The sequence below is a fragment of the Erinaceus europaeus genome, chromosome 12 (assembly GCF_950295315.1).
Source record: "Erinaceus europaeus chromosome 12, mEriEur2.1, whole genome shotgun sequence".
Lineage (NCBI taxonomy): Eukaryota > Metazoa > Chordata > Mammalia > Eulipotyphla > Erinaceidae > Erinaceus > Erinaceus europaeus.
In genome coordinates this window covers 102,081,957-102,109,050 of record NC_080173.1, presented here as the reverse complement: position 1 = coordinate 102,109,050, position 27,094 = coordinate 102,081,957, and the positions used below count along the sequence as shown (strand labels likewise).

Here is a 27,094-nt window from a genome sequence, read left to right as displayed (position 1 = left end):
GATGCTGTCCTGGGTGGGAGTCAGGGCCCAGGTGATGCTGTCCTGGGTGGGAGTCAGGGCCCAGGTGATGCTGTCCTGTGGAGTCAGGGCTCAGGTGATGCTGTCCTAGGGGTCAGGGCCCTGGTGATGCTGTCCTGGGGGTCAGGGCCCACATGGCGCTGTCCTGCGGGTCAGGGCCCAGGTGTGCCATCCTTTCTTGAGCATGGCGGGGTGAGGGGGCAGGGCAGAGGCCGTGGCGAGGGTCCTGGAGTCCTGCCTTTCCTCCTCTGCTGTTTCCAGTACTCAAGGCTCCCAGCAGGCAGCCAGGTGCAGTGCAGAAGGCCTTCTGGTGAGCTACACCACCCCCGTGCCCACCTCAGGCTGACTGGGGAGACGTGGCAGAGCTCAGGCTGCCAGCACCCGGCCCCCAGGCTCCTTCCCTGCCCTGGGGCTCCCTCACAGAGGCCCCTGGGGGCTCCTCCAAGCTACAGTCAGGCCCTCCAGAATCCTTACCCACTCTTGCTTTGAAGGGAAAGGAGACACCACAGCCCTGTGACTCCTCAGGTGCCTTGAATACTGTGTGTCACGGCTCGAACCCAGGGCTTCCCACAGGCAAGGTGTGCACACTGCAGCTGTTACCTGCTAGCCCTCACCTTGGAGTGCGGCCGTGTGACATAGGGAGGTCAGCACCCGGGCAAAGATGGGGCCCTCCTCTGAGGCACCCACCCTGGGTGCCAGCCACACTGGAGCAGCCCCCAACCAGGCCCTGCGGACCCAGCAGGCAGCAGCGGAAATGCTGGGTTTCTGCTGTAGGGGAACAGGGGGCCAGCAGACACCCCCTTCCTCCCCAAGCCCCCTGGGGGCCAGCAGACACCCCCTCCCCACCACAGTCCCCCTGCCTCATCTGCCCATCTACTGTCCCTTTTGTTTGAGAGAAGCCTCCCCCTGCAGCTGGGCCTGAACCAGGGTCCTTGTGGTGGGTCAGCTGGGTGCCCCGGCCCTCCTGAGCAGACCTCGGGCCCCCAGTGCAGGGATGGAGGCAGGATGGAGGCAGAGGTGCAGACCCTTTAATGGCTCAGGGCTTGGTTCCGGAGGGCCTGGGGCCTTGGCAGGAGGGAATCAGGCTGAGGTGCCAGCTGTGGGGGGCATCTCGGCAGAAAAGTCCCTTCGCGCGGTCTGTCCAGGCAGCAGCTTTCTGGAGAGCGGCGGGGAGGGGGGAGGGGCTGCAGGGGGAGGGTCTGGCGGGATCCTGGAGAAGGCAGGTGGCTGGGGACTGGTCCTCGGGCCCCCTCTTCGCCGCAGGAGCTGGGTGGCCTTCCAGGCAGCTCAGCTCCCCTTCTCCCCAGAGTCGTCTCTCAGGTTCTCAGCCACGAGCTTCATCTGCTGTTGAGAGAACAAGGCCCGTGAGACTCTCAGGAAGTGGGGGCCGTCTGTGGGGGGCTTCACCCTCTGCGGAGACCCGACCCCCCAGACGAGCTTCAGCTCGAGCCAGGTGCTCCGGGACCCTTGGTGGCATGGACGCCTCGGCCGGATCCGGGTTGAGGCCAGCCTGGGGGCTGGGGTGGCATACCTGGTTAAGCCCATGTTACCAAGCGCAAGGACCAGGGTTTGAGCCCCGACTCCCCACCTGCAGGGGGAAGCTTCACAGGTGGTAAAGCAGGGCTGCAGGCGTCTCTCTCCCTGTCTTCCCTCCTCTCTCAATTTCTCTCTCTCCTATCCAATAAAATGGAAAAAATGGCCACCAGGAGCAGTGGATTCAGAGCCATGATGACCCTGGAGGCAAAAACAAAGCAAAAAAAGAGACAACCCCCTGGCCTGGCCCTGCAGGGTGAGGGAGCTGGGGAGACAAGGGGCCTGGAGCTAGGCCTTCTGCCCTGCAGGCTGGTCCTGCAAGGCCCCCCAGCTGCCACCCCCCAAGGGCTGAGACCCCTGCCAGCATGTGGAGTCACAGGACTGGAGGCTGCCTGCCTGTGAAGCAGAGCACCACGGGCTCAGCCGGACACAGACTCTGCTGACAGTGCTCACTGACAGGACAGCACTGAGCACTGAGGGGCGCCAGGCACCTGGCTGTCCCCCCACTCACACCCCCGGGTCTCAGCTAGGGGCACCGTGGACCTCCTGAAACCCTGCTTCCTGCCTCACCCCAGTTTCCCTTGAAAATCTGTTAGGGGGCCAGGTGGTGGTGCACCTGGTTGAGCGCTCACGTTACGGTGCGCAAGGACTCGGGTTCAAGTCCCCGGTCCCCACCTGCAGGGGGAAGCTTCACGAGTGGCGAAGCAGAACTGCAGGTATCTATCTCTCTGTCTCTCTCTCTCTCCTCTTAGTTTCTCTGCCTCTCTATTTCCCCCTCCTCTCTCCATTTTCCTGTCTCTATCCAGTAAGAAATAAAAAGATTAAAAAGAGAAGAAAAGAAAAGAGAATTAGAACCAAAATACCACAAATGAAACCCAGGTTTCTTGTTTTGCCTGTTAGACACACAAGCGCCTCTGTGAGCAGCCGTCAGGCCCAGCAGACGGTCCCTCAGTGATTCTGAAGGGTGAAGTAAATGCTGGTCAGTTTTCTATTTTGCCAAACTGGCAAATTCTAAAAGGAGAGAGTCCAGAAAAGCATCCCTGCTGATGGAAGCCCCCGTGGTTTTAATGCAGAAATAACAAGACAGCGATGGGTTACTCTGAGGACCACGCAGTGACAGATTCCTTTTGCTCATGATGAAAAAAAAGATTAATCTTTTTAAAAAACATTCCTTTTGAGATATTTTATATATTTATTTATTATTGGGTAGAGACAGAAACAGACTAGGGATGAGGAGATGGGCAGGGAGAGAGACAGAGAGACACCCTCAGCCCTGCTTCACCACTTGAAAGGTTTCCCATGCAGGTGGGGACCAGGGACTCGAAGCCAGGTCCTTATGCATTGTAACGTGGTTAATAAGTCCCCAGGGCTCAGGCACAAACGTTGGTTCTCTTGGACGTGGCATGCAGCCACTTCGTTCCTTCTCTTCTTGATCAGTCTTGACCCTCGACGTGGCCCGGAGAGGCAGCTGCAGCAGCCTGAGCTCACCCGGCCCTCGAGGCCGCCGTCACAGCCAGCCCCTTCTCCCCCAGCTGCTGCCACCAGCCAGGCTGGTGTGGCCTCTGGCCTCTGTCCTCTCTGGCCCCTGCCCAGCCCTTCCTGGTGTAAGGGGAGCTTCCTCAGTCCCTGCCCAGACCTCTGCCCCAGGCCCAGGGACTGAGCTGGCGGGGCACTCCTGTGGGGGGTCGAGGCGTGAACATTCACCGTGCATCATGACTCTCTCTCTCTAATGTCTGCATATCTTTATTTTCTGGATAGAGTCAGCCAGAAATCAAATCAGGGAGGGGGAGATAGAGAGGGAGAGAGACAGAGAGACGCCTGCAGCCCTGCTTCACCACTCTCGAAGCTTTCCCCCTGCAGGTGGGGACCAGGGACTCGAACCCGGGTCCTTGTGCGCTGTAGCATTTGTGCTCAACCAGGTGCGCCCCCACCCAGCCCAGATTTTTTTCTTTCTCTTTTTTATTAAAGATTTTTAAAATTTATTTATTCCCGTTTGTTGCCCTTGTTGTTTATTGTTGTGGTTATTATTGTTGTTGTTGTCATTGTTGGATAGGAGAGAGAGAAATGGAGAGAGGAGGGGAAGACAGAGAGAGGGGAGAGACAGACAGACACCTGCAGACCTGCTTCACCGCCTGTGAAGCGACTCCCCTGCAGGTGGGGAGCCGGGGGCTCGAACCGGGATCCTTACTCCAGTCCTTGCGTTTTGTGCCACGTGTGCTTAACCCGCTGCGCTACAGCCCGACTCCCAATAAATATTTTTTTAAAATAACACAAGTAAAAATAAAGTAGAAAGATTATTTTTTTCCTCCAGGGTTATCACTGGGGCTCGGTGTCAGCACTATAAATCCACTGCTCCTGGAGGCCATTTTTTTCTTTTAATTTATTTTCCCTGTTGTTGCCCTTTTTTATTGTTGTTGTCATTCATGTCGTCCTTGTTAGATAGGACAGAGAGAAATGGAGAGAGGAGGGGAAGACAGAGAGGGGGAGAGAAAGACAGACACCTGCAGACCTGCTTCACCGCCTGGGAAGCGACTCCCCTGCAGGTGGGGAGCGGGGGCTCAAACCGGGATCCTTACGCGGGTCCTTGCTTCACACCACGTGCGCTTAACCGGCTGCGCTACCGCCCGACTTCTCTTTCTTTTTTTCTATCACATTTGCACAAGAATTGGGGAGGCTGAGGCCGAGTGGCTGGGCCAGGAGAGCGGCTTTCACTCTCATGTCTTGGTAGCATGTTCCCCGGAGACAGATGGACGAAGCCCTTTCAGCTTGGCCGTGTGGGACTTTAACTCGTGTCCTCCGCCCCCGTCCTGGGTGTTGTGGGCCCTCGTGGTCAGTCGTGGGCCTCCTGTGATCACGTCTTCTTGCCCTGAGCTCCAGGGTGCGAATGGCTGCCCTCCAGGGCAGTCCAGACTTGCCTTCCTCCACACGCCCACCAGTCGCTCTGCCTTTTCCTTCTCCCTTGCGTCAAATTCCTCTCCCCCTGCCGCTGGACCTTAGGCCTCTTCAGGCTGTTTGTTTTCTTGGCTTCCTCTTGAATTTTTTCCATCCACCTCAGGAATGCTTGTGCCTAGGCCTCAGCTGAGCAAGACAGCCAGCCGGGACTCACAGGAAGCACAGGGAAGAGCAGCCTTGCACAAGTCTCACCCTGGCAGAGTCCTGTCCGGGCTGTTGAGAGTGGCCATCCAGGGCGCGGGTGGCCCCTGTGCTCTCGGGTATGGGACCCCGGGCATCCTTAGCTTCCGTGCTGCTCATTTTACAGCTGCGACGGTCAGGGCGCACGTGCCCCGTGGGTAAGCTTATGTCTTAGGGACAAACCCAGGGTTGCCTGGCTCTGAACCACGGTTCTCCCCTCAAATTCCTTATTTTCAGACACAGAAGGAGAAAGTGTTCCTTTGTGGTGGTTTCTTGGTGTTAGCAGACTTGACTTCTGCAGGGCTTGCCTGCCCCTCTGGCTCTGCTCTGCCCGCCGGAGACTGCGCCTGGGCTGGGGAGGGCAGAGAGGCCTCTGGCGTCCAGCCCAAGAGGAACCAGTGCCGCAGGGCTGGGGCTTCTCTGGCCGCCTCTCCAGTCGTCTCTCAGCCGATTCTGAGCAGCACGCCTTCAGTTGTGATGAGATGCCGTGTATAGATTTGTGCTTCTACGGATGAGACTAAGATCCGAGACATCCCCCCCTAATGCCAGGCTCCAGAGACTGAGCCCACTTCTCTGGGAGATTCCAGCTTATGTTCACCACGGCTTTGTGACCCATTTGGTGTGAGGTGTGAACTCACGCTGCTTCTCTGCATGTGGCTATTAGACTCTTGCGACATTATTTGCTGAAAGAATATCGTTTCTCTACGGTGCTCTTTGTGTGTGTGTCAAGAATCAAGATGGCATCTTGGCATTGGCCTCTCAGAATACTTCTCTCCACATTTTTTCAAGGAAACACTGAGGTTCTTGGTCATCTCACATTAGGGTGCCAGCAGTCGGCAGCTAGCAGGGTTGCATCCCTCTTGTCCTTCTGTCTCTCCTCCCTCTGAGTGGTGAGGGACGGGGAGGTGCCCTGTCCCCACGGCCTGGCCTATCTTTCCTGCGTACAGACAGCGGGCGGCCGAGCTCAGCCCGTGAGCGCCCGTCAGGAGAACCCCAGCCACACAACAGGCTCAGCATCTTCCTCCTCGGGTTACGCGTCCAGTAACCTGGGAGTCCAGAATAGCTCAGTCCCGAGTGTCCTCCCTGAGCCCCCCCCCCCGAAGTCCCGGCTCTAGGCTGCCCATTTGGCCCCCCCTCTTCCTGGGGTGCTGTCGGTCTTGTCAGAAGGGGTGGCAGTGACTCTGCTTCTGTGACAAACTTCCCGTCATTTGCTTTTTGTCGCACAGACATTTCGTGATGCTTTCTGGCTACTGTTGACATGGTTCATTGCTTCCCAACACCTCACTGGCCTTACGCTTTTCTTATCCTTCTTCCTGCTGCTCAGTGCGGGGGGGTGGGGGGAGGGGGGAGGGGTGCGCAGGGCAGGGAGACGCACAAAGGTCTCAAAGGCCCCTGCTTTGGCTCCCTGGCACTGCCACACACCAGATCAGAGCACTGCTCTGGCCTCCCTCCGCTGTGAAAATGAATTTTTGAGACTTCTTTGGCAGGAGAGGAGGCATAGATAAATGGGATATGCACAAGCCAGGAAGTTCTAGGCGATGCTAGCAAGTATCAGGGGTGTGGGAGTCCACTTTCCCACGCAGAGTCCACTAGGTCAGCCCCAGGATCAAAGAGCAGAGAGGACAGATCACCAGGCCAGCTGCTGTGCCACGTACAGGATGCAGGCTGGCTGGAGGGCCTGGGAAAGTCCAGAGCTTCTGTGTTCTCACGGCCATCTGCTTGGCACCAAGTCTGTGAAAGAGTTCTTGTGGGCTTAAACGCTGAAAAGTATGAATCACTCTTTGAGGAAACAGAAGGAGACACAAAGAAATGGAAAGATATCCCCTGCTCATGGATTGGAAGAATTAACATCTCAAGATGATCATCCTGGGGGCCGGGCGGTAGCTCAGCGGGTTAAGCGCATGTGGTGCAAAGCACCAGGACTGGCGTGAGGATCCTGGTTCGAGCCCCTGGCTCTCCACCTGCAGGGGAGTCGCTTCACTGACGGTGAAGCAGGTCTGCAGGTGTCTGCCTTTCTCTCTCCTTCTCTTCCCCTCCTCTCTTGATTTCTCCCTGTCCTATCCAACAACAACAGCAGCAATAACAATAACAACAAGGGCAACAAAACAGAAAAATGGCCTCTAGGAGCAGTGGATTCATAGTGCAGACACCAAGCCCCACTGATAACCCTGGAGGCAAAAAAAATAAAAGACCACCCTACCTATAGTCATATACAGATTTAATATTCTCCCCATTATGTCGTATGCTTTACATTGGTTTGTTCTAGCCCTTCCCCCGCCAAGAGAATTGGATCAGTCCAATTAATTTTGCGGGCCTGCTTGGCCCCGCCCAAAGGAACCCCGGGAGAGGGTTCCTGAGTTGGAGAGTGCCAGAGTTCCGGAGTTCCCGAGTACGAGAGTTCCAGAGTTCCAGAGTTCGAGAGTCTCAGGGTTACAGAGTAAGAGAGAGTTACACAGTGTGCCAGAGTTTCAGAGGGTTCGAGTACGAGAGTTCCAGAGTTCCAGAGTTCGAGAGTTTCAGGGTTACAGAGTAAGAGAGAGTTCCAGTGTGCCAGAGAGTTTCAGAGGGCTCTCAAGTACGAGAGTTGGAGAGTTGGAGAGTTCGGGAGTTCCTGAGTTTGAGAGTTTCAGGGTTACAGAGTAAGAGAGAGTTCCAGAGAGACAGAGTTCCTGGGTTCCTGAGTTCGAGAGTAAGAGAGAGAGTGCTTGTGCCGCCGCAAAGAGACAGCAGAGTTCTGTTTGGTGATTAGTTTGTCTTAGTTTATGAATCGTGGTTCCTGAATAAAGAAATACAGCTTCCCTGCCCAGCCGTTGTCTCCGCGTCTCTGTTACCCGCCCGTGAAGCCAGCCCGGCCGGCCAGAGCCTTCCGGAATTTTAACAACACCATTAAGGTACCAGCAAACTTCTTTAAATAAATAAAACAAATGTTGCAAGAACTTCCCTGGGACCAAAAGAATCCCCAGCATTGCCAAGGCAATCTTGAGAACAAAGAGCAAGACCAGAGGCATCACACTGCCTGGCCACAAGCTGTACTACAAAGCTGCTATAATCAAAACTGCCTGGTGTTGGGACCAAAACACACACACAGACCAGTGAGGTAAAACTGGGCATCTAGAGATAGGCCCCACGCCTACGGCCAGCTAGTTTTTCTAAGAGGACCCAGACCATTAAATGGGAAAGGAGAGTCTCTTCAACAAATGGCCCCGAGGAAACTGGGAAGAAACATGCAGGGGGATCAAACTGAGCCATCACACATCACTGTGCACAAGGCCAACTCCACATGGATCCAGTACCTGGACTCTCGGCCAGAAACTGTCACTTGGAGAAGAGAAGAAAATGCTGCAGGGGCATTTCATGCCCTGCACTTCGAAAACTCATTCACCAATTCAAATCTGGCAGGGAAGAAAACAGAAGCAAAACAAACCAGCGGGATGACATCAAGCTGAAGCAAAGCAGAGGCATCGTCACCCACGCAGAAAGGCGCCCACAGAGTGGGAGAAGATACCTTCACAAGGCGCCCAGACAACGGGCGAATAGCCAAGGTGCACCAAGAGCTCACGGAGCTTAGCACCAAAAAGCAAATGACAACAAACCAAGCAGCCCTAGAACATGGGCCAGGACACGAACAGACTCTTCACCAAGGAAGAGGCCCAGAGGCTGACAAGCATGCAGGAAAGTGCTCAGAGCCACCGATCATCGGAGGAATGCAAGTACAGGCCACAGTGAGATGGCACTTCACACCCACAAATGTCGCACATCAAGCACAGGAACCGCAAGTGCTGGAGAGGATGCAGGAAAGGGCCCCTCCTCACTGCTGGTGGGAGTGTGTTGGTCTGCTTCTAAATTCTGCTTCTAAGACCCCTTCTGTTTCATTGGTTTAATCCCCCCTGCTTAACACTGTATTCTGTTTACATAACCACTGTTAACTAAGCACCCCCTGCCTGCAGGGCACTGGTTTAGTCCTCATTGTTTAGCATGCTTTTTCCTTCTCCCCACCCCCTATCCTACGTACATCCTCTTCAGACCTGACTCTTCCACCTCAGGATATATAAGGACAGGATTGTGACTAGAGATAGCTTAGATTGCGCTGCATTCCACATGAATAAAGACTGAACTGCGTACCACTCAGCCAGGAGTCCCTGGTCGTCTCTCCTGGCTGCGAAGCTAGCCTGGCATAATGACGCCTGAACAGGGGCCAGCACCAATGTGGGACCTAACCCGCCCATCCCCTGGATAAGTAAACTTGGCTACCCATCCGCCATGGGCTGCCTTTCTACTTATGAAGAGGTTTCCCAAAGCCTCTACTCCTTATTCATGAGATAGTTTGTCTGTCTCTGGAATATTTTGCTCTGGGCCACACTTTGGTTCCCTGACCAGGAACTTTGGTTCCTTATGACCGTGATCATAGAGCTTGGGAGATGCGCAGAGATTTCTCCTTGGACTTTCTTGGATTCCCTCTCCCATGTTTCCCATGGAGTAGGACTACTCTAACTTGAAGAGCATTCTCCAGTACCCTGGCAGTCCCCAAGAATGGAGACACGTAGTTAGTTCTACTCTCCTGATTTGATTCTTTCTTCGATGGGAAGACGATTTTAAAAATGGGTGCCTTCAGCAACCCAGCAGGAACCGTCAGAAGCACCCTAAATGGAATTTTGAGGAGCTTTTTGGACTAGGATGCCCTCCGGGGACTCATGATGCTACATGGTGAGATCTGGATAATCTGGTTCAAGGTGAAAGAAGCAAAAACTGCCTACTGCTTTTCTCTCGATTCCCCCCTCAGTGTTCTCTCTGAATATCTTAAGTTTGCTGTCTGTTTTCAGTTACATTTCATAAAAGAGTGATTTGAATAACTAAATTTTTGTATGACATTGACTTTACAAAAAAAAAAAATGCTGGACACAGCCATGATTTCTAGAGACATCCCAAAACAATCCAAAAATTGTTTTTTTCTCTTTTGATTTTTTTTTTTTTTACGTCTTGACATAAATGTGAAATGTTTAATCCTGAAAACTGTATGAATATGGGTGGGGTAGAGAGCATAATGGTTATGCTAATGATTCTCATGCCTGAGGCTTCTAACCGTGGTTCTTCTATTGAGCTTATGCTGTTTAAACAACCTTAAAAAGTTTTGTTTCACAAGTAAGTGAATTACAGCTGTCGTCTTCACATGAAAAAACATCTGTTCAAATTGAACCCCCTGGAAATCCATTTGGACCCCTGTTCTCTGACATCACCCAAAAGACGGCATGATTACAGCAGGCCCCCCCCCCCCCCGAAACCAATGATGTGACCTGGAATGACCTGAAGAAACTGATTCACAGACTCCAAAGCTCACTCTCTACAAAAAAGGGGAATTACAGTGGTTGACCTTCCCCATCGAGACAGATGTGCAGCGTTTCATCCCCTGGCATTTCATCCGTGGTCATCTGCTTTGGACTGACACTTCTATCAAACTTACTAGCACACCTTTTGGACATTTTACACAACTTTACAGCAGTTTCCCTTTACGCTGCTGGGTTTCTCAAAGACTGACCACAGCAGTCCATGGACTTTGCAGCCAGCAGCCTTGGGACTCTATAGGCAATGTCCCCTCGCCTGCAGGCCCTGTCCCTAGAGACAGGAACCCCCTCTCCTTACTTGGTCCTGCCCCCAGAGAGGCAGGAACCCCCCCTCTTTACTAAGTCCTGCCCCCAGAGAGGCAGGAAACGCCCTTTGAGGCATGAAACGCCCCCAGAGGCAAGAGATGCCCACAGAGGCATGAAGCGCCCCCAGAGGCAAGAGATGCCCACAAAGGTGGGAAACGCCCTTTCTCCTAGTAGGCCTTGCCCTTTGAGCAACACCCCCTCAGGCCTCCCCTTGGCATCACACTGGTTCTTGCTGCTCTCCTATTTTGTTCCTCCATGTCTTGTGCCAGTTCTTTTGAAAATGCCTGTACGATATAGGTTTCTGTTCACCCCACACTCCTGATACTATGGACATTAGTTAAAAAGAAAGGGGGAAATGTTGGTCTGCTTCTAATTCTGCTTATAATACCCCTTCTGTTTCATTGGTTTAATCCCCCCTGCTTAACACTGTATTCTGTTTACATAACCACTGTTAACTAAGCACCCCCTGCCTGCAGGGCACTGGTTTAGTCCTCACTGTTTTGCACACTTTTTCCTTCTCCCCACCCCCTATCCTACGTACATCCTCTTCGGACCTGACTCTTCCACCTCAGGAGATATAAGGACAAGATTGTGATTAGAGATAGCTTAGACTGTGCTGCGTTCCACATGAATAAAGACTGAACTGCGTACCACTCAGCCATGAGTCCCCGGTCGTCTCTCTCTCCCGCCCGTGAAGCTAGCCCAACAGGAGTGCACAATGGTCAGCCCCTGTGGGAAGCAGTCTGGAGAGAACTCACAAGGCTGGAGGTGGACCTGCCCCATGACCCTGCAGTTCCTCTCCTGGGGATTTACTCAAAGGAAGCAGAAACACCCATCAGGAGGGAGCTGCACACACCCATGTCCACAGCAGCACAGTTTGTGATGACCAGAACCTGGAAGCAACACAGATGTCCTGCAAATGGAAGGGAGGCTGGTCAACATATTCTATGCTACACCTGAGGAAGATGGGTCCTGATACTGGGGCAGCTTGGAACGTTTTTGCTCATGACCACAGAGTGTGAGCTCACAGCTACAGGGATGCAGAGGTCACACAGGCTCCTAAGCTGAATATGGGCCCCAGGTCACATCAAATCAATGGGGTTTACAGTCAACAATATTTATACCCCTTTCCCGTATTAGAGAGCTACTGTCTTCCCTGATGCAGCTTTCTGGTCCTTTTCCAGCCATGACATCATCTCCCCAGACAATAACTTGAATCCACCTTTATTTCAGATTTCAGGCTCAAGGAAAAAAAACAAAACAAAACAGGCCCTTTGGAATATAACCAAAACATGCCTACTACTTATCTACAAAACAGAGACCCCAGATCTTCATCTGCACTACTCCAGCCTTTAGGTTCATGATTAGTCAACAACTTGTTTGCCTTTATATGTTAACTCATTTTTCAGCCACCAGGTTCCAGATGCTACCATGATGCCAACCTGACTTCCCTGGACAGAGGACCCCACCAATGTGTCCTGAAGCCCGCTTCCCCAGAGCCCCACCCCACTAGGGAAAGAGAGAGACAGGCTGGGAGTATGGATCCACTTGTCAACACCCATGTTCAGCGGGGAAGCAATTACAGAAGCCAGACCTTCCACCTTCTGCATCCCACAATGACCCTGGGTCCATACTCCCAGAGGGTTAAAGAATAGGAAAGCTGTCAGGGGAGGGGATGGGATACAGAGTTTTGGTGGTGGGAACTGTGTGGAGTTGTACCCCTCTTATCCTATGGTTTTGTCAGTGTTTCCTTTTTATAAATAAAAATTAAAAACAAAACGGTGGTGTATATACATGATGGAATACTAGTCAGCTGTCAAAAATGATGAAGTCACCTCTTTTGCATCATCTGGCTGGACTTGGAGACAGTGTGTTAAGTGAGGTAGGCCAAGAGGAGGATAAATACCAACTGACCTCACCTACAGCAGGACTTAGGATGCTCTGTGGTCCACAGATGGGCCGAACTGCCAACCGTCAGCCTCACACTAACATGGGTGCCCGAGGCTGGACACCAGCGCAGCCCTAGGGTCTCCCTGCCCCCAGTCTCCAGCTTCTGACTCAGAGCCTTGGACAGCCACCTCCCCTGGGGGTGGTGGTTGGCTCCCGCCCTGCAATGCAGTGAGGCCAAGAGGCTCCTGGGAATGGGCCCTGCTGGGTGCGGGTGAAGGGGCTCTGCGGCGAGTGGCTGTTGCGACCCGCCCACACTGGGCGACTCCAGAGGGAGACTGTCCTGGGCAGGCTGCCGCTGAGCTCGGGTCCACACTGTCCTCTGTCAGCCCTGAAGAAGCAAGGAGCGGGTCGGTCGCTCACACGCCCGCCTGAGCACACGTAGTACTGAGCGCAAGGACCCACTCAAGGGCCTGGGTTCAAGCCCCAGGCTCCCCACCTGCAGGGGAGAAGCTTCATGAGCAGTGAAGCAGGGCAGGCCTGCAGGTGTCTCTCTTTCTCTACCTTCCCCTCTTCTCTCAATTTCTGTCCTATTCAATAAAATGGAAAAACTGGCAGACAGAAGCAGTGGATTTGTGGTGCTGGTACCAAGCCCCAGAGATAACCCTGGAGGCAAAAAAGAGGGGGAGGAGGGACACAAGGAGGAGGGGGAAGAGGAGAAGAATTAGAATTAGAAGAATAATGGAAGAAGAAGAATTAGAAGAAGAGGAAGAGGAGGAAGAGGCCTGTGGAGAGGGCCTGTGGGCTCCAGGAGCTAAGCTTGGCCCCCGGCCAGCCAGCCAGGAATCGGGACGCACAGCTGGTCTCTGTGCAGGTGACACCGTGCACCACCTAGGAGCACCAAGGACCTTTCTTCAGATGAACTTCTGAGGAGAGTAAGGCCCCGCCTGACGTCCTGACTGAGGCCTAGGAGACCCGAGAAGGATAAAGGCTAGGAAAGCTTCCAGTGGAGGGGATGGGGCACAGGACTCTGGTGGCAGGAACTGTGTGGAACTGAATTGTCCCCATTATCTTACAATCTTGTTAATCACTATTGAATCACTGATAAGAATTAAAGAAGAGGAAATATATAAAACGAGAACTGAATTACGTTCCCCTTTCCTTTCTGGCCAAGCAGCTTTTTTTTAGCATTAAGAGGTCTTAAACATTTATACTTTAAGAGGAAAAAAATTAAGATTAGTGCATGAAAGTTTTGCAGTTATGGGATTATCTCAGTAACAGACAAAAGTTAAAAAATATCACCATGACACCACCCTGACCTTTGCAGGCAGACGACCTCACCCTGTGTCCTGGAACCCCCCCTCCCCAGAGCCCTGCCCCACGAGGGACAGACAGACACAGGCTGGGGGTGTGGATCCACCTGCCAACACCCATGTCCAGTGGAGAAGCAGTGACAGAAGCCAGAACTCCCACCTCTGCTCCCCATAGAGATCTTTGGTCCATGCTCCCAGAGAGATAAAGAACAGGGAAGCTTCCAGTTGAGGGGAGGGGACTCTGGTGGTGGGGACTGTACCTCTGTGATCTTACAGTCTTGTTAATTATTACTGAATCACTAATAATAATAATTTTTTAAAGTTGAAAAACAAAACACAGAGCAGAAGGTGGACTGGAGCTGGTGTGTCCTGCACCAAAGTCCAGGACTCTGGGGTGGGGAGAGGGTTCAGGCCCTGGGACCTGATGGCGGAGGACCTGGTGGGGGCTGAATCGTTATGTGGAAAACTGGGAAATGTTACGCATGTGCAAACTATTGTATCTTACTGTGAACTGTAAACCATTAATCCCACAATAAAGACATTTTTAAAAAGAAAAAGTGTCGCAGTTCTCCACATTTTCTGGCTAGTTAGAACATCTGTTTGACACACACACCTCTGTTCTTGTTTTCAGAGTTTCTTTGAAGCTAATTCAAATGGCCATCACTCAGCACCCACCTGCCCAGTGCGGACGGCATCCATGGGGACAGCAGGGAGCCAGAGGGGCCCGTGGGCCACGCGCACCAGGAACCAGGGGCATGACTCCCACTTCCTCTGTGGGCGCCTAGGTCGCCCAGAACTTTGTCTCTCCTGCAGTAAAGTACTGCTCGCATCACTGACGATTCATCACTGCAGGGGCTGCAGTGAGTTCTACCAGTTAAACTTAATAGACAATAAAGGATCACCAGTGAGGAATAAGGTAAACCGGTGACATTACAACATATGCAGGCGCCCTGCTGAATCAGGAGCAAGGCAGCCCAGCCTGCCTAACCTGTCTTCTTTATCCTCCACACTCAGAGCTGACGCCCTGCGGATCGCACGCCACATTCAAAGAGCACCAACAAAGCTAAGTGTTTCTCTGCTGTTTGGATGGGAACTGCTATTTTATGACTTTTACTTCTCATTTGAAAATTATTTCATTCTTTTTTAGCATTAAAAGTCTTAAGAATTTATACTTCAAGGGAAAAAAAAAAACTAAGGAAGAAAGTGGTTTCAGTCTTTGTTTTAAGTGAAAAGTTGAGCTCATCTACCATGCGAATTGCTTTGGAAACGGAAACGCAAAATGACCTCACTCCATCTACTATACTTAACAACCCAAGAAAAAGCTGAAACAAAGGGATCAAAACACACACACAGTAGGGACCATGTGGGTGCTCCTGGCTGGGCAGACATCTGTGGTGTGAAAGAATCTAGGTGCAAGCCCCCAGCCACAGCTGCAGAAAGAAGGATCCTGGTGACAACACAGAGCTGTGTGTGTGTGTGTGTGTGCCTGTGTGTGCGTATGCGTGTGCCTGTGTGTGCATGAGTGTGTGTGTGTACATGTGTGTGTGCCTGTGTGTGCATATGCGTGTGCCTGTGTGTGTGTGCATGAGTGTGTGTGCATGTGTGTGTGTGCGTGTGCCTGTGTGTGTGCATGAGTGTGTGTGCGAGTTGAATGTGTGTGTGAGCTGAGTGTGTTCATGTGCCTATGTGTGTGTATGTGTGTGTGTCTTCTCTCTTGCCCCTTTCCCTCAAATTCTATCTTTATCCAGTAAAGAACAAATAAATGAGAGATACTGAAACAGAATCAGAAACAATATCTCACACAGTGTTGCGAATGGCAGTTTACTAAGGAGTCAAAGCAAAGGAGAGCTCTGCGACCCGGGAGGAGCAGCCAACCCTGCAGGGGCCCCCGGGACACACCGACCCTGCAGGGGCCCCAGCAGACTCCCTCTGGAGCTGAGCACTGCTCTGGCCTCTCTGCGTGCTGCCCCCACCTCTTCTCTCACTGAAGTAAGGAAGAGAGATTCAAGGAGGGCCCTACATTCCCAGGCTTATCCTGCTGCCGCACTCCTATGATTCTGCCAGCCACAGTTCCCTGAAGGTTTCCTCAGCTCTACAGAGCACTTTAAGATGGCAACATCACGGTGCTTCCTGCATGTGTGTTTTCTTAAAGACGCCCCAAGTTTGCGCACAATAACCCGCTTTGACGTGCAAGTGACCCACCTTTCCAAGAGGCCGAGGTTCACACAGCAAGATGCTGCTACCAAGCCCTGGACATCCTGCTCAGCCTCACCTGACTGAACACAAAAATACAAGCCAGCACACTGCACTTTTTTAATCAGTGGTAAAATATTGATATACAAAATTATTGGGTAACGGGCACAATCCCACATCATTCCCACCACCAGAGTCCAGTGTCCCCAGTGCCTCCAGTCACTAGCGCCGCCTTTAGTCACAGGAGAAGCACGTGCTCTGCAGAAAACGTGGGCTGTGTGACTGTTCCCAGCTGTGAGCTATGATTCCAAGAAGCTGCAGAATGATGTCAGCCTGGCACCTGAACGAACAAGCCGCTGCAGTCCTAGCACCACATTAAAAAGGAGCACTTTTCAGGACGTTGGTCAGGACTGTTCCATCCTCTGAAGGGAGGCTGGATAACATACTCTATCTACCACCTGAGGAAGATGGGCCCTGAAATTAGTGCAGCCTGGAATGCTCCCAGCCATGACCACAGAATGTGAGCCCAGACCTGCAGGGATGCAGGTTACACAGGCTCCTGTGCTGAACATGGGCCCCAGATCAAATCGATGGGGTTTGCAGTCAACAATATTTATACACTTTTCCCATATTAGGGAGCTACTCTCTGCCCTGATCCAGCTTTCTGGTCCTTTTTCCAGCCATGACATCATCTCCCCAGACAATAACCTGGGTCACCTGCATATTAGATGTCAGGCTCAGGCAGAAACTAGTTAAGTCACAGGCCCCTTGGAACAGACCTGAAAACGGATATAGGGGCTTTTTCCAAAATAGGGACCCCAGATCTTCCTCTGCACTATTCCAGCCTTTAGGTTCATGATTAGTCAACAATTTGTTCTGCTTTATATCTTAACTCTTTTTTCAGCCACCTGGATCCAGATTCTACTGTGATACCAACCAGACTTCCCTGGACAGACAACCCCACCAATGTGTCCTGAAGCCCTGCTTCCCCAGAGCCCTGCCCCACTAGGGAAAGAGAGAGGCAGGCTGGGGGCATGGATCCACCTGTCAACGTCCATGTTCAGTGGGGAAGCAATGACAGAAGCCAGACCTTCCACCTTCTGCATCCCACAGTGACCCTGGGTCCATACTCCCAGAGGGATAAAGAATAGGAAAGCTGGGGGTTGGGCAGTAGCTGGGGGTCAGGTTAAGTGCACGTGGCGCAAAGCGCAAGGACCGGCGTAAGGATCCCGGTTTGAGCCCCCGGCTCCCCACCTGCAGGGGAGTCACTTCACAGGTGGTGAAGCAGGTCTGCAGGTGTCTGTTTTTCTCTCCCCCTCTGTCTTCCCCTCCTCTTTCCATTTCTCTCTGTCCTACCCAACGACAAATGACATCAACAATAACAATAATAACCACAACAAGGCTACAACAAGGGCAACAAAAGGGGGGAAAATGGCCTCCAGGAGCAGTGGATTCATGGTGCAGGCACTGAGCCCAGCAATAACCCTGGAGGCAAAAAAAAAAAAAAAAAAAAAGACTAGGAAAGCTATCAGGGGATGGGATACAGAGCTCTGGTGGTGGGAATTGTGTGTAATTGTACCCCTCTTATCCTAAGGTTTTTGTCAGTGTTTCCATTTTATACATTTTTTTCTTTTTTTAAAGGAGCATTTTAAAGTCTCCCGATGGGCAGGGAATTCTTCGCTGCATTATTTGAGAATTCTGTTGTCTGTGTCCCTCTGATGTGGCAGGTAGAGGAAGAGAAACATGAACTAAGTAAGAGGAACAGCCGAGTCTGTCACGTGGCCTGAGAGCACCCCAGGTGCCTGCAGTGATGGTGAGCCAGGAACCCGACACAGGGAGCCTTTACTTTGTAGACTGTTCTCGTCATGTCGGAAGCGCGCAGTGTTTCCCCGTGCTGCTGCTGCCATACTCAGAGCACCAGAGGCCTCACGTAAGGCCAGCGTTTGGGCGCGGGCTGGAGGGAGGGGCGGTTCCTCAGCGCGCCCTCTGCTGCCGCTGTAGCAGCATGAATCCTGATTTGTACAGGGCCATCCTGAACTCAGCATGGCCTGGATGGGTGTGTCTGGAAATGGCTTCCCACAAAAAGCATTTTAAAAGGGGGTGGGGGAAACCACTAGTCCAAAATCTAAAAAGCGACCTGGATTAATTCTGCCTCGAATCAGAACAGTGTTTATCACCAATGAAAGCAGACAGAGCTAGAGCTCTGTTTTAGACTGGCAGTTCATTTTCTCTTGTGCTTATGACAGAACCCAGATTTTCAAATTAAAAATATGCCTATCATCTTCCCAGGACGGTTCAAACAGAAAAGTCTGCAACTCAACCCACACAAGCCAAACCGGGAGCAACCCGGACAGAGAACAGAAGGAAGCCCTGAGAGTCATTTATTTTTTAGAAGACAAATGAGAAATTTGATTTCCCAAATTGGCTGGAAGGGAAAATAAAGAATTTAAAGTCATAGCCTTGAAGATGTTTGTGCCCGGGAAGCGCTGTCTGAAAACTCAGCACTGAACAGGACGCTTTTCAGAAATAACTCAAACATCCACAAGGGAAAGGCCCATTTCCTCAGCCAGTGTTTAGGAGTCCCGGCACTGAACACTTTTGAAACAGACAAGAGGACATGATGAATTACAATTAGATGTTGTGATGCAGAGGAGTTTTGCCGGGTCCTTTTTTCTGCTGTTTGCCCTCTGAATACTTTGTTCACTTCCTTGTATGGGGTTTGTAACGGCATTGCCACTGGCATCTGGCAAAATGACCAGAAAGCATGGAAGGCCAAACTCCAACACCAGATCTCACGTCATAGTTTCACACCCTGGGAACCAAAAGGAGCAGAATAATCCAGGTCTGCCCTCTGCATCGGACGGCATACCACCCTGGGGCGGAACATACACAGAACTGAAACAGTTGAGACGTTCCCAATACCCACCTGTGTAGGACCTACTACTGCGCACGAGTCTATCACCTGCTGATGCTGCTGACATTCAAATCCTGCCTGTTTTTCCTTTAGCGCCAGAGAGGGGGTACAGGGAGGAAGGAAGCACACTGGGCCAAAACTTAGTGGCTTAAGACAATAAGCATTAGTTATCTCATGCTCCCTCTGGGGTAGGAATCTGGACGCAGTGGGTGGCTCTGGCCAAAGTCGTAGTCAAGATACGGCAGGGCCTGTGGTCGGACAGCTTGTGTGAGACCAGAGGAACATGGGCCAAGGTCACATCTGCCCACCCACTTCCTGTCTTTGTGAGGGAGACCAGCACTGGACCACCGTCCATTCCCTTTGCGATTGTATACAGGTGCGCGGGCACTTTGACAGCGCGGCAGTGACGCAGTTGTATAATCCACATGGTTAAAAGACCTGCCACCCACGTGACTCTTCACAGAAAGCATCTGCTCCCGGAGCTACAGCTTCGGCAGCGACACTAACTGGAAGCAGCGGGGCTGCTATGTGACACAAAACACCTAATGCTCTAGCAACTTTGCCAGAAATTAAAAGCAAGAGTTTAAAGAAGGTATCTTTGGTTTCCTGAGATGCAAGCCCTCAGTGGTGGTCTGCCGAACTCCAAACACAGAACAGAAGGCAACTTCAAAGTCACAGATTGTGGACTGCACAATAGAAAGATGCAAAGCTCTAGGCACATTCACTTAGTCGCTGGCCCGGCCATTCAATGAATATTTATCTGTCTGTCTGTCTGTCTGTCGGGAATAGCCTTGTCCTGAAGAAGTTTCTTCTCTGATGGCCACTGAGAAGTCTGACTGACCTTGGTGAAGGCTACTGTACAGTTCTGACTTTCTAGGGCATTCAGTTAGAGCAGGAAAACATGAGCAAACAGGTGTGTGCACCTTCCCACCTGGCTTCTGACCAACTTGCTGTCAACTTGCGCTCTCTTTCTTTGCCTAGTCAATGATTTCCACGAGTAAAAATAGATCAGAATCGATATGACAATGTTTCTTACATCTGGGGGAAATTAGTATATGTCTTTTAATTTTTTCTTCTTTTTTCTTTCTTTTCAGAAAACCAGGGAGAATAAGATAAATAGCAATTTATACAGACTGTTTACCAGGGAGGAAAAGAGTACCTAGGGCTTTAACAAAACATTTCATTTTATTGTCTGGATGCCTCCAGAAACCAAGACATCTTGTTCTAGAGTTTGAGTTTATTGGGGACAGGTGGTGGTGCACCTAGTTGAGTGCTCACATTACAGTGCACAAGGACCAGGGTTCGAGCCCCCAGTCCCCATCTGCAGGGGGGGAGCTTCACAAGTGATGAAGCAGGGCTGCAGGTGTCTCTCTGTCTCTCTCCCTCTCAACTCTGTCTCTATCCAATAATAAATATAGATAAACAAATAGATAATTCATGCAAAGTACAAACTATGACAGAATTCTCTCCGGCTCAGTTGGAGCTTCCTTTATGGTCTTTGGGGAGCTGCCTCTGTTAAATGTTGACCACAGTTAGATGATGTGACAAAAGTAAACAGCAAACACACAGCAGGACTCCAGCTCTATGTACCCTGGGCTCCTGCCATGTGTCCTGGGCTCCTGCCATGTGTCCTGGGCTCAGCCGTGTGTCCTGGGCGCCTGCTGTGTGTCCTGGGCTCCTGCTCTGTGTCCGGGAAGCCTGCCGTGTGTCCTGGGCTCCTGCCGTGTGTCCTGGGCGCCTGCTGTGTGTCCTGGGCTCCTGCTCTGTGTCCGGGAAGCCTGCCATGTGTCCTGGGCTCCTTCCATGTGTCCTGGGCTCCTGCCATGTGTCCTGGGCTCCTGCCGTGTGTCCTGGGCTCCAGCTCTATGTGTCCTGGGCTCCTGCCGTGTGTCCTGGGCGCCTGCCGTGTGTCCTGGGCTCCTGCCATGTGTCCTGGGCGCCTGCCGTGTGTCCTGGGCTCCTGCCGTGTGTCCTGGGCTCCTGCCGTGTGTCCTGGGCTCCTACTGTGTGTCCTGGGCACCTGCTGTGTGTCCTGGCTCCTGCTGTGTGTCCTGGCTCCTGCCGTGTGTCCTGGGCTCCTGCCGTGTGTCCTGGGTGCCTGCCGTGTGTCCTGGGCTCCTGCCGTGTGTCCTGGGCACCTGCCGTGTGTCCTGGGCTCCTGCTGTGTGTCCTGGGCTCCTGCTGTGTGTCCTGGGCTCCTGCTGTGTGTCCTGGGTGCCTTCTGTGTGTCCTGGGCTCCTGCTGTATGTCCTGGGCTCTTGCTGTGTGTCCTGGGCTCCTGCTGTGTGTCCTGGTGTGCTTTCTGTGTGTCCTGGGTGTCTGCTGTGTGTCCAGACTGCTCTCTTGCCCAAGGACCCAGAGGGGTATAGGACTTGACTTTCCATTTTTCCTGAGTTCCTATTTTAAGGTTTTCTCTTTGATCCAAGGACATAGTCTGTCATTTACTTAATATATTACCTTCTGAACGACGCATGAGTTAATAAACTCAGTCTGATTAGCTGCAGGCTCTCCACTGGGTGAGGGTACTCGGTGCCAAAGGCCCCCGGCCAGGCAGCAGCAGCGCCGACCCATGAGAACGGGTGCCCGAGAACAGGCTCTTCCCAGGGCGTGGGGCTGGGGCCACACAGAGAAGAGCAGAGCAGCTGGTGGCTTGAACCCACAGGTGTGGCCCTGCAGGACCCAACAGGAGGAGGACAGGTGACGAGAGAGGCTGAGAGGGGCACTGGCGTCTCTGCTGAAGGAAGCCGTCACACAAACAGCAAAAGGCTCCCAGCCCAGGAACTGTCCAGTGTTGTGACAGGCAGGCGGCCAGGACAGTGTCCGGCTTGCGCTTCCCTGAGTCCTGTGAGCTGGCTGTGACTGCCCCAGCCACTGCTGTTCTCTGCTCACCCTTGCCAAGAGTCAGACACAGCTGACTCCATTCCATGGCCTCACAGCCCTCTGTAGCCCAGTGCGCACCCACCCCCGGGTTTAGCCAGTGATTCAGGCACCAAGCGTGAAGGCCTCTCCCCCACCACTGGCACCTCGCCCCTCGGAGTCACTCTCACCTCAGATGGGAGGCACCACCTGAGTTGAGGCACCACCGAATGTTGAGGCACCACCGAGTGTTGAGGAAACTGTGCCATAGAAGGTCAAGTTATGGGCCAGGCAGTGAAGCACCCGGTTAAGCGCACATACTACAGTATGCAAGGACCCGGGTTCGAGCCCCTGGTCCCCACCTACAGGGGGAAAGCATTGTGAATGGTGAAGCAAGGCTGCAGGTCTGTCTGTCTCTCTGACTCTCTCTCTCTTTGCCTCCAGGGTTATCTCTAGGCCTAAGTGCAGACACTATGAATCCATTGCTCCTTGTGGCTATTTTTTCTATTTTATTGGATAGAAGAGATAGAAATTGAAGGAGGAGGGGGAGATACAGAGGGAGAGAGAAAGAGAGACACCTGCAGACCTGCTTCACTGCTTGTGAAGTGCCCCCACTGCAGGGGGGCAGCGTAGACTCGAACCGGATCCTTGAGCAGGTCCCTGTGCTTAACCCGGTGCGTCACCGCCTGTCCTGTCTCTTTCTTTCTCTACCCCTGCCCCCGATTTCTGACTGTCTCATCCAATAAAAAAAGATAGTAATTAAAAGAATAAAGCCAAGCCAAGTTACTCTAGAGGCAGGGGTGGGTGGGGCCTCCTCAGGGCCTGAGAGATGGGGCCCCTTCTCCTCAGGGACTCGGGCGCTGGCACTGTCTCCTCAGGGGCCTGCGCTCCACCCGACTCCGTGATGGCAGACTTATGTGCTTAGTGGACAAATGCTCAAGCCCCCGAACTGAATTGCAAGTTGTGGAGCTTTAACGTTGCACTGAAAATGCCTCCACGTCTCCCAGCACCTGGGGCACCAACGCAGGGAATGACAAGTCCAGTAGTCCGCGGGGATGTGAGAAATGGTTCGACTCTTAACCACCGGAAAGGAAGACTTGCCTGAAGGGTCCCGGGTCCCACGCCTGCTGGGGCCCTGGGGGCTGGCGCTGCACTGTCTCCTCAGCGCCCTCAAAGTTTCTCCCACTGTTTCCAAGAACGCCATCTTTCTCCAAGGCTCCCTGCACCCTTCACGCAGAGGGCTGGCTACCCGGAGGCGAGTGGCGGTGTGCTGAGTTCCAGACCAGACGACGCAGACGCGGCTGGGGTAAGACGCCCTTCTATTTTTAACAGAACCTCAAAATAACTGAGAGTTGAATAAATCAAAAGAAAAAGGGCATTGCTGGGATGCTATTTGCTGTCTGGAGTTCTGAAGTCTCGTCACTGGAAAATGCCCTTTGCAGAGCAAACAGCTTCCCTCCCCCAGTGTGCCTCTCGGGTTTATGCGATTTGCCTGGATATTTAGAAAGCCACAGAGCTCCTGGTCGTGAAAAAGCACCATGGCCAGAACCTGCGCCATCATGCCGCACCCCTGCCTCCTCCCCCACCCCGAGGGGTCTCTCTCCTGGGTTCTGGCCTCCTGCATTAGCGCTTTGAAGTGCTCGCTAAGAATGCAGATTCCTGGGCCCTTCTGCAGAATGTGAAACCAGAGCTGCATTTCCCAGGTCAGGACTGAGATGCAAAGAAGCCACCTGCCCCATTCAGGAGGGCAGGATAGGGCCATCTGGGCACTCGCCGGCCCCTTGGCCCTATCTTTGTTTCTTGGGTGGAGGACAGGAATGTCAAAAATGACAAGTTTTTTGGTTTGTTTTTTTTTTTTGTCTCCAGGGTTATCGCTGGGACTCGGTGCCTGCACTACGAATCCACTCCTCCTGGAGGCCATTTCTCCCCTTTTGTTGCCCTTGTTGTCATTACTATTATTATTGTTATTGATGTCGTTGTTGTTGGACAGGACAGAGAGAAATGGAGAGAGGAGGGGAAGACAGAGAGGGGGAGAGAAAGACAGACACCTGCAGACCTGCTTCACCGCCTGTGAAGTGACTCCCCTGCAGGTGGGGATCAGGGGACTCGAACCCAGATCCTTACACCAGTCCTTGCGCTTTGCGCCCCGTGCGCTTAACCTGCTGCGCTACCGCCCGGCCCCCTAGAATATTTTTGTTTGCTTTTTCCTGGCAGGTTTTTGTCACTCCTGGCAGGTCACTTTTACCTTGTTTTCTAACATAGGTGAGAGTACGGGAAATAGAAACACACACTCCACTTTGCTCGAGGACCCGGGTTCAAGCCCCTGGCCACACGTGGGGATAACATGCAAGGGGGCTTGAAGAGGGGCTTCTTTCTCTCTCTGTCTCTCACCTTCTCTCTGGAAAAAAAGGGCACAGTCTACCAGGAGTGCAGAAATCACGCACGTGTGAAGCCCTAGTGAGGACACACACTCTGGACATGAGCCAGGGCCTCCCCGCACAGCGCCACCGAGGGTCTCCCCGCCTGACTTCTCATTCTTCATGTAGACAGAACAGAGACAGGCAGAGGAGGGGTCGTCAGAGCACCATCTCGGGGTTCAGGAAGCCACCCAGTGCAGCTTGTGGCAGCCCCACACCTTGCACCCTGCGGGGGACCTACCTGTCTGCCTCAGTGAGACGTACTCTTACTGATCTCAGTGGCCCAGCTCATGTCTAGGGCCCAGGGACTGACTGACCAGAGGACATAACAGATAAGCTCTCTGCCCTACAGATATGAGAGCAGTTCAGCAGTTTAAGTTCTACTCACTAGTAATGCAGAAGCTTAAATATCAGAGTAAGAAAAGTAAAGCAAACATTCAGCAACACAAGCTGTAAATGGCGCTGGTTCAGTGAGCAAACTGCAGATGCCAGCTGCTGCCCAAAGCCTGCCCCCACCCCCCAGCCATTAGAACCTCTGAGCAGGACCAAGCAGGGAGTGTGAGGGAAAGCTACTTCTGACTCAGAGACAAGCCTGGGGGCCTTGCAGCAGGCCCACTGAGTCGATCGAGAACATTTTATTTATTTATAATTGGATAGAGACAGAGAGAAATTGAGGGTGGGGGGAGAGAGAGAGGCAGAGAGATGCCTGCAGCCCTGTTTCACTACCTGTGAAGCTTCCTCCTGCAGGTGGGGACCGGTGGCTTGAACCCGGGTCCTTGTGCACTGTGACGTGTGTGCTCATCCAAGTGCACCACCACCCGGCCCCCAAATACTTTTATTTAATTTATTATTGGATAGAGACAGAGATAAATTGAGAGGGGAGGGGGAGATAGAGAGGGAGAGAGACAGACAGACACCCTCAGCCCTGCTTCACCACTCGCGAAGCTTCCCCCCTGCGGGTGGGGACCAGGGGCTTGAACCTGGGTCCTTGTGCACTGTGATGTGAGCACTCAGCCAGGTGCGGCACTGTGCAGCCAGCAGCGTCCCCTGAGCACAAGGTTTTGGGTCAGCAAGGCAGGAGAGGGCAGCTCCCATGCCTGTCTCCCTCAGGCCTGTGCACACGGCAGTGCTATTTATAAAGCCTGTGCGTAGGACGGACGCGACTCCACAACAGGCCAGACCGGGCAGATGTGGTACAGACACACGGCTAGATGTTCCTCAGCTGTCAGGAGTGACGAGGCCTCCTCTGGAAGGAGCGGAAGGCACCACGCTACAGGAAATAGACACAGGCGGGAGGCCGGATACAGGCGGAAATAAAGCAGGAGAAGAGACACACTTCCACAGCAGACCTGAGGATTCTAACGGTAGGCTGAGCTCACCGCAGGAGGGAGGGCATCCTGCCGGCAGGGAGGACACTGGGCCTGCGTGGGGCGTCGGGCCATGAAATCACAGCTGAGCACGGCAGTGCCCCTCGGGTAAAGCGGGTGCAGGTGGGCTTGATTTTGCAGGAGCACTGTGAAAGGAGAGGCGGCTGTCTGTCTGTCTCTCATCTGTCCAGACTCGACTCTTTAGCTACTGAAGGTCGTAAGTGCAGAACAGCATCCAGACAGCACGGCCAATGGTCACAGTCCCCACAAGCACCCGCTGACTTAAAGGGATTTCTCTATACAGTTAGAAAATTCAAACTGGGGGCTGGGGAGACATCGTAACGGTTCTGCAAAAGACGAAAATAAATGAGATACTAAAAAAAAAAAAAAAAATCAAACTGAATGTGAAAAGAGAAATCTTAATTCCTCCCCTCCACGGCAGCTCCTGCTTCAGAGTTCAAGGAAGTCTCCTGAGAGAGACAAGCACACCAGTCAGCGTTCATCCATCTCTCTCCCCACCCTCCTTCCTTTCTTTAAAATGTGGCTTACAAGGTGCCACCTGTTTGCACACCTTGCTTCTCCACACAGCGCCGCAGCCGACACGCGTGAGCTCACACCACAGGCCTATCAGCACTAACAGACCTTTTTCCACCTTGGAAAGCGGCTTTGTGGCGTTTTGCCGCACGGCTGTGCCACTGTGTCTCCAGCAGTCTCCTGAGACAGTTCAGCCATCCCAGGTGGCTGATCAAAACAGCTCCATCTCTATCTTGGCACATTTTGCAGATAAATCATTGTGCGGACCAGACTTATTTCCGGCTGTCAGGCAGTTGGCATTTTGATTCAACTACATTCTAGAAACTCTGAACCAACTTATACCTCTGCCCAGAGCATGTAAGACTATCCGCTTCCCCACACACTGTGGGATGGGATAACAACCAACATTAGCCAAGAAGGGGGCGGTGTGTGGTGTTACACTCCTGCTTCAATTTTCATTTCTTTTTCTTTTCTTCTAATATTGTTTGTTTATTTATTTATTATTGGGTAGAGATAGAGAGAAATTGAGAAAGGAGGGGGAGACAGAGAGGGAGAGATGACAGAGAGACCCCCGCAGCCCTGCTTTATCACACACAAAGCTTTCCCCTGCAGGTGGGGCCTGGGGGCTTGAACCTGGGTCCTCGTGCCCTGGAATGTGAGTGTTTAACCAGCCACTGTCTGGCTCTGCTCTCCTCTCCCCTCCACTCCCCTCCCCTCCCCTCCCCTCCTCTCTTCTTCCCTTCCCTTCCCTTCTCTCCTCTTTCTTTCTTTCCTTCTTTCTTTCCTTCTTTCTTTCTTTCTTTCTTTCTTTCTTTCTTTCTTTCTTTCTTTCTTTCTTTCTTTCTTTCTTTCTTTCTTTCTTCTTTTTTTGCCTCCAGGGTTATCACTGGGGCTCAGTGCCAGAACTACAAATCCACTGCTCCCAGAGGCTGTTTTTCCCTTTTTTGCCAGAACAGAGGGAACTTGGGGGGAGACACAGAGAGACACCTGCAACACTGCTTCACGAAGCACCCTCCCTGCAGGTGGGGAGCAGGGGCTGGAACCCAGTCCTTGTGTCCCATGATAGGTGAGCTTAACTAGGTGCCCCATCGCCCAGCCTGGTGGCCTGGGTCCTTCTCCTGCGCTCTCTCCACAGCCTCATGCTGTCGTCCCCTCAGCTCTGACATGACCCTCTGGGACGCACCCCCTGGGGTCTGCAGCTTCACCAGAGAGGCTTAACATGGGGTTCTGCTCACAGTCCCTCCACCACCACTCCCCAAACACAAGAGAAATTGTCCCTGGGAGA

General features: G+C 52.6%; 1 protein-coding gene across 4 annotated transcripts in view; it reads right to left on the bottom strand.

Moving 5' to 3' along the window:
- Positions 1 to 1,024: 1,024 nt before the first annotated feature.
- ANO10 (anoctamin 10) overlaps positions 1,025 to 27,094 on the bottom strand; it is a 121,267-nt gene continuing 95,197 nt past the window's right edge. For all 4 annotated transcript variants that reach the window (XM_060204859.1, XM_060204855.1, XM_060204857.1 and 1 more), the window contains one exon: positions 1,025 to 1,362. In XM_060204859.1, coding sequence (XP_060060842.1) covers positions 1,306 to 1,362 — 57 coding nt within the window. In that variant the 3' untranslated portion in view covers positions 1,025 to 1,305. The remainder of the gene's footprint in view (positions 1,363 to 27,094) is intronic.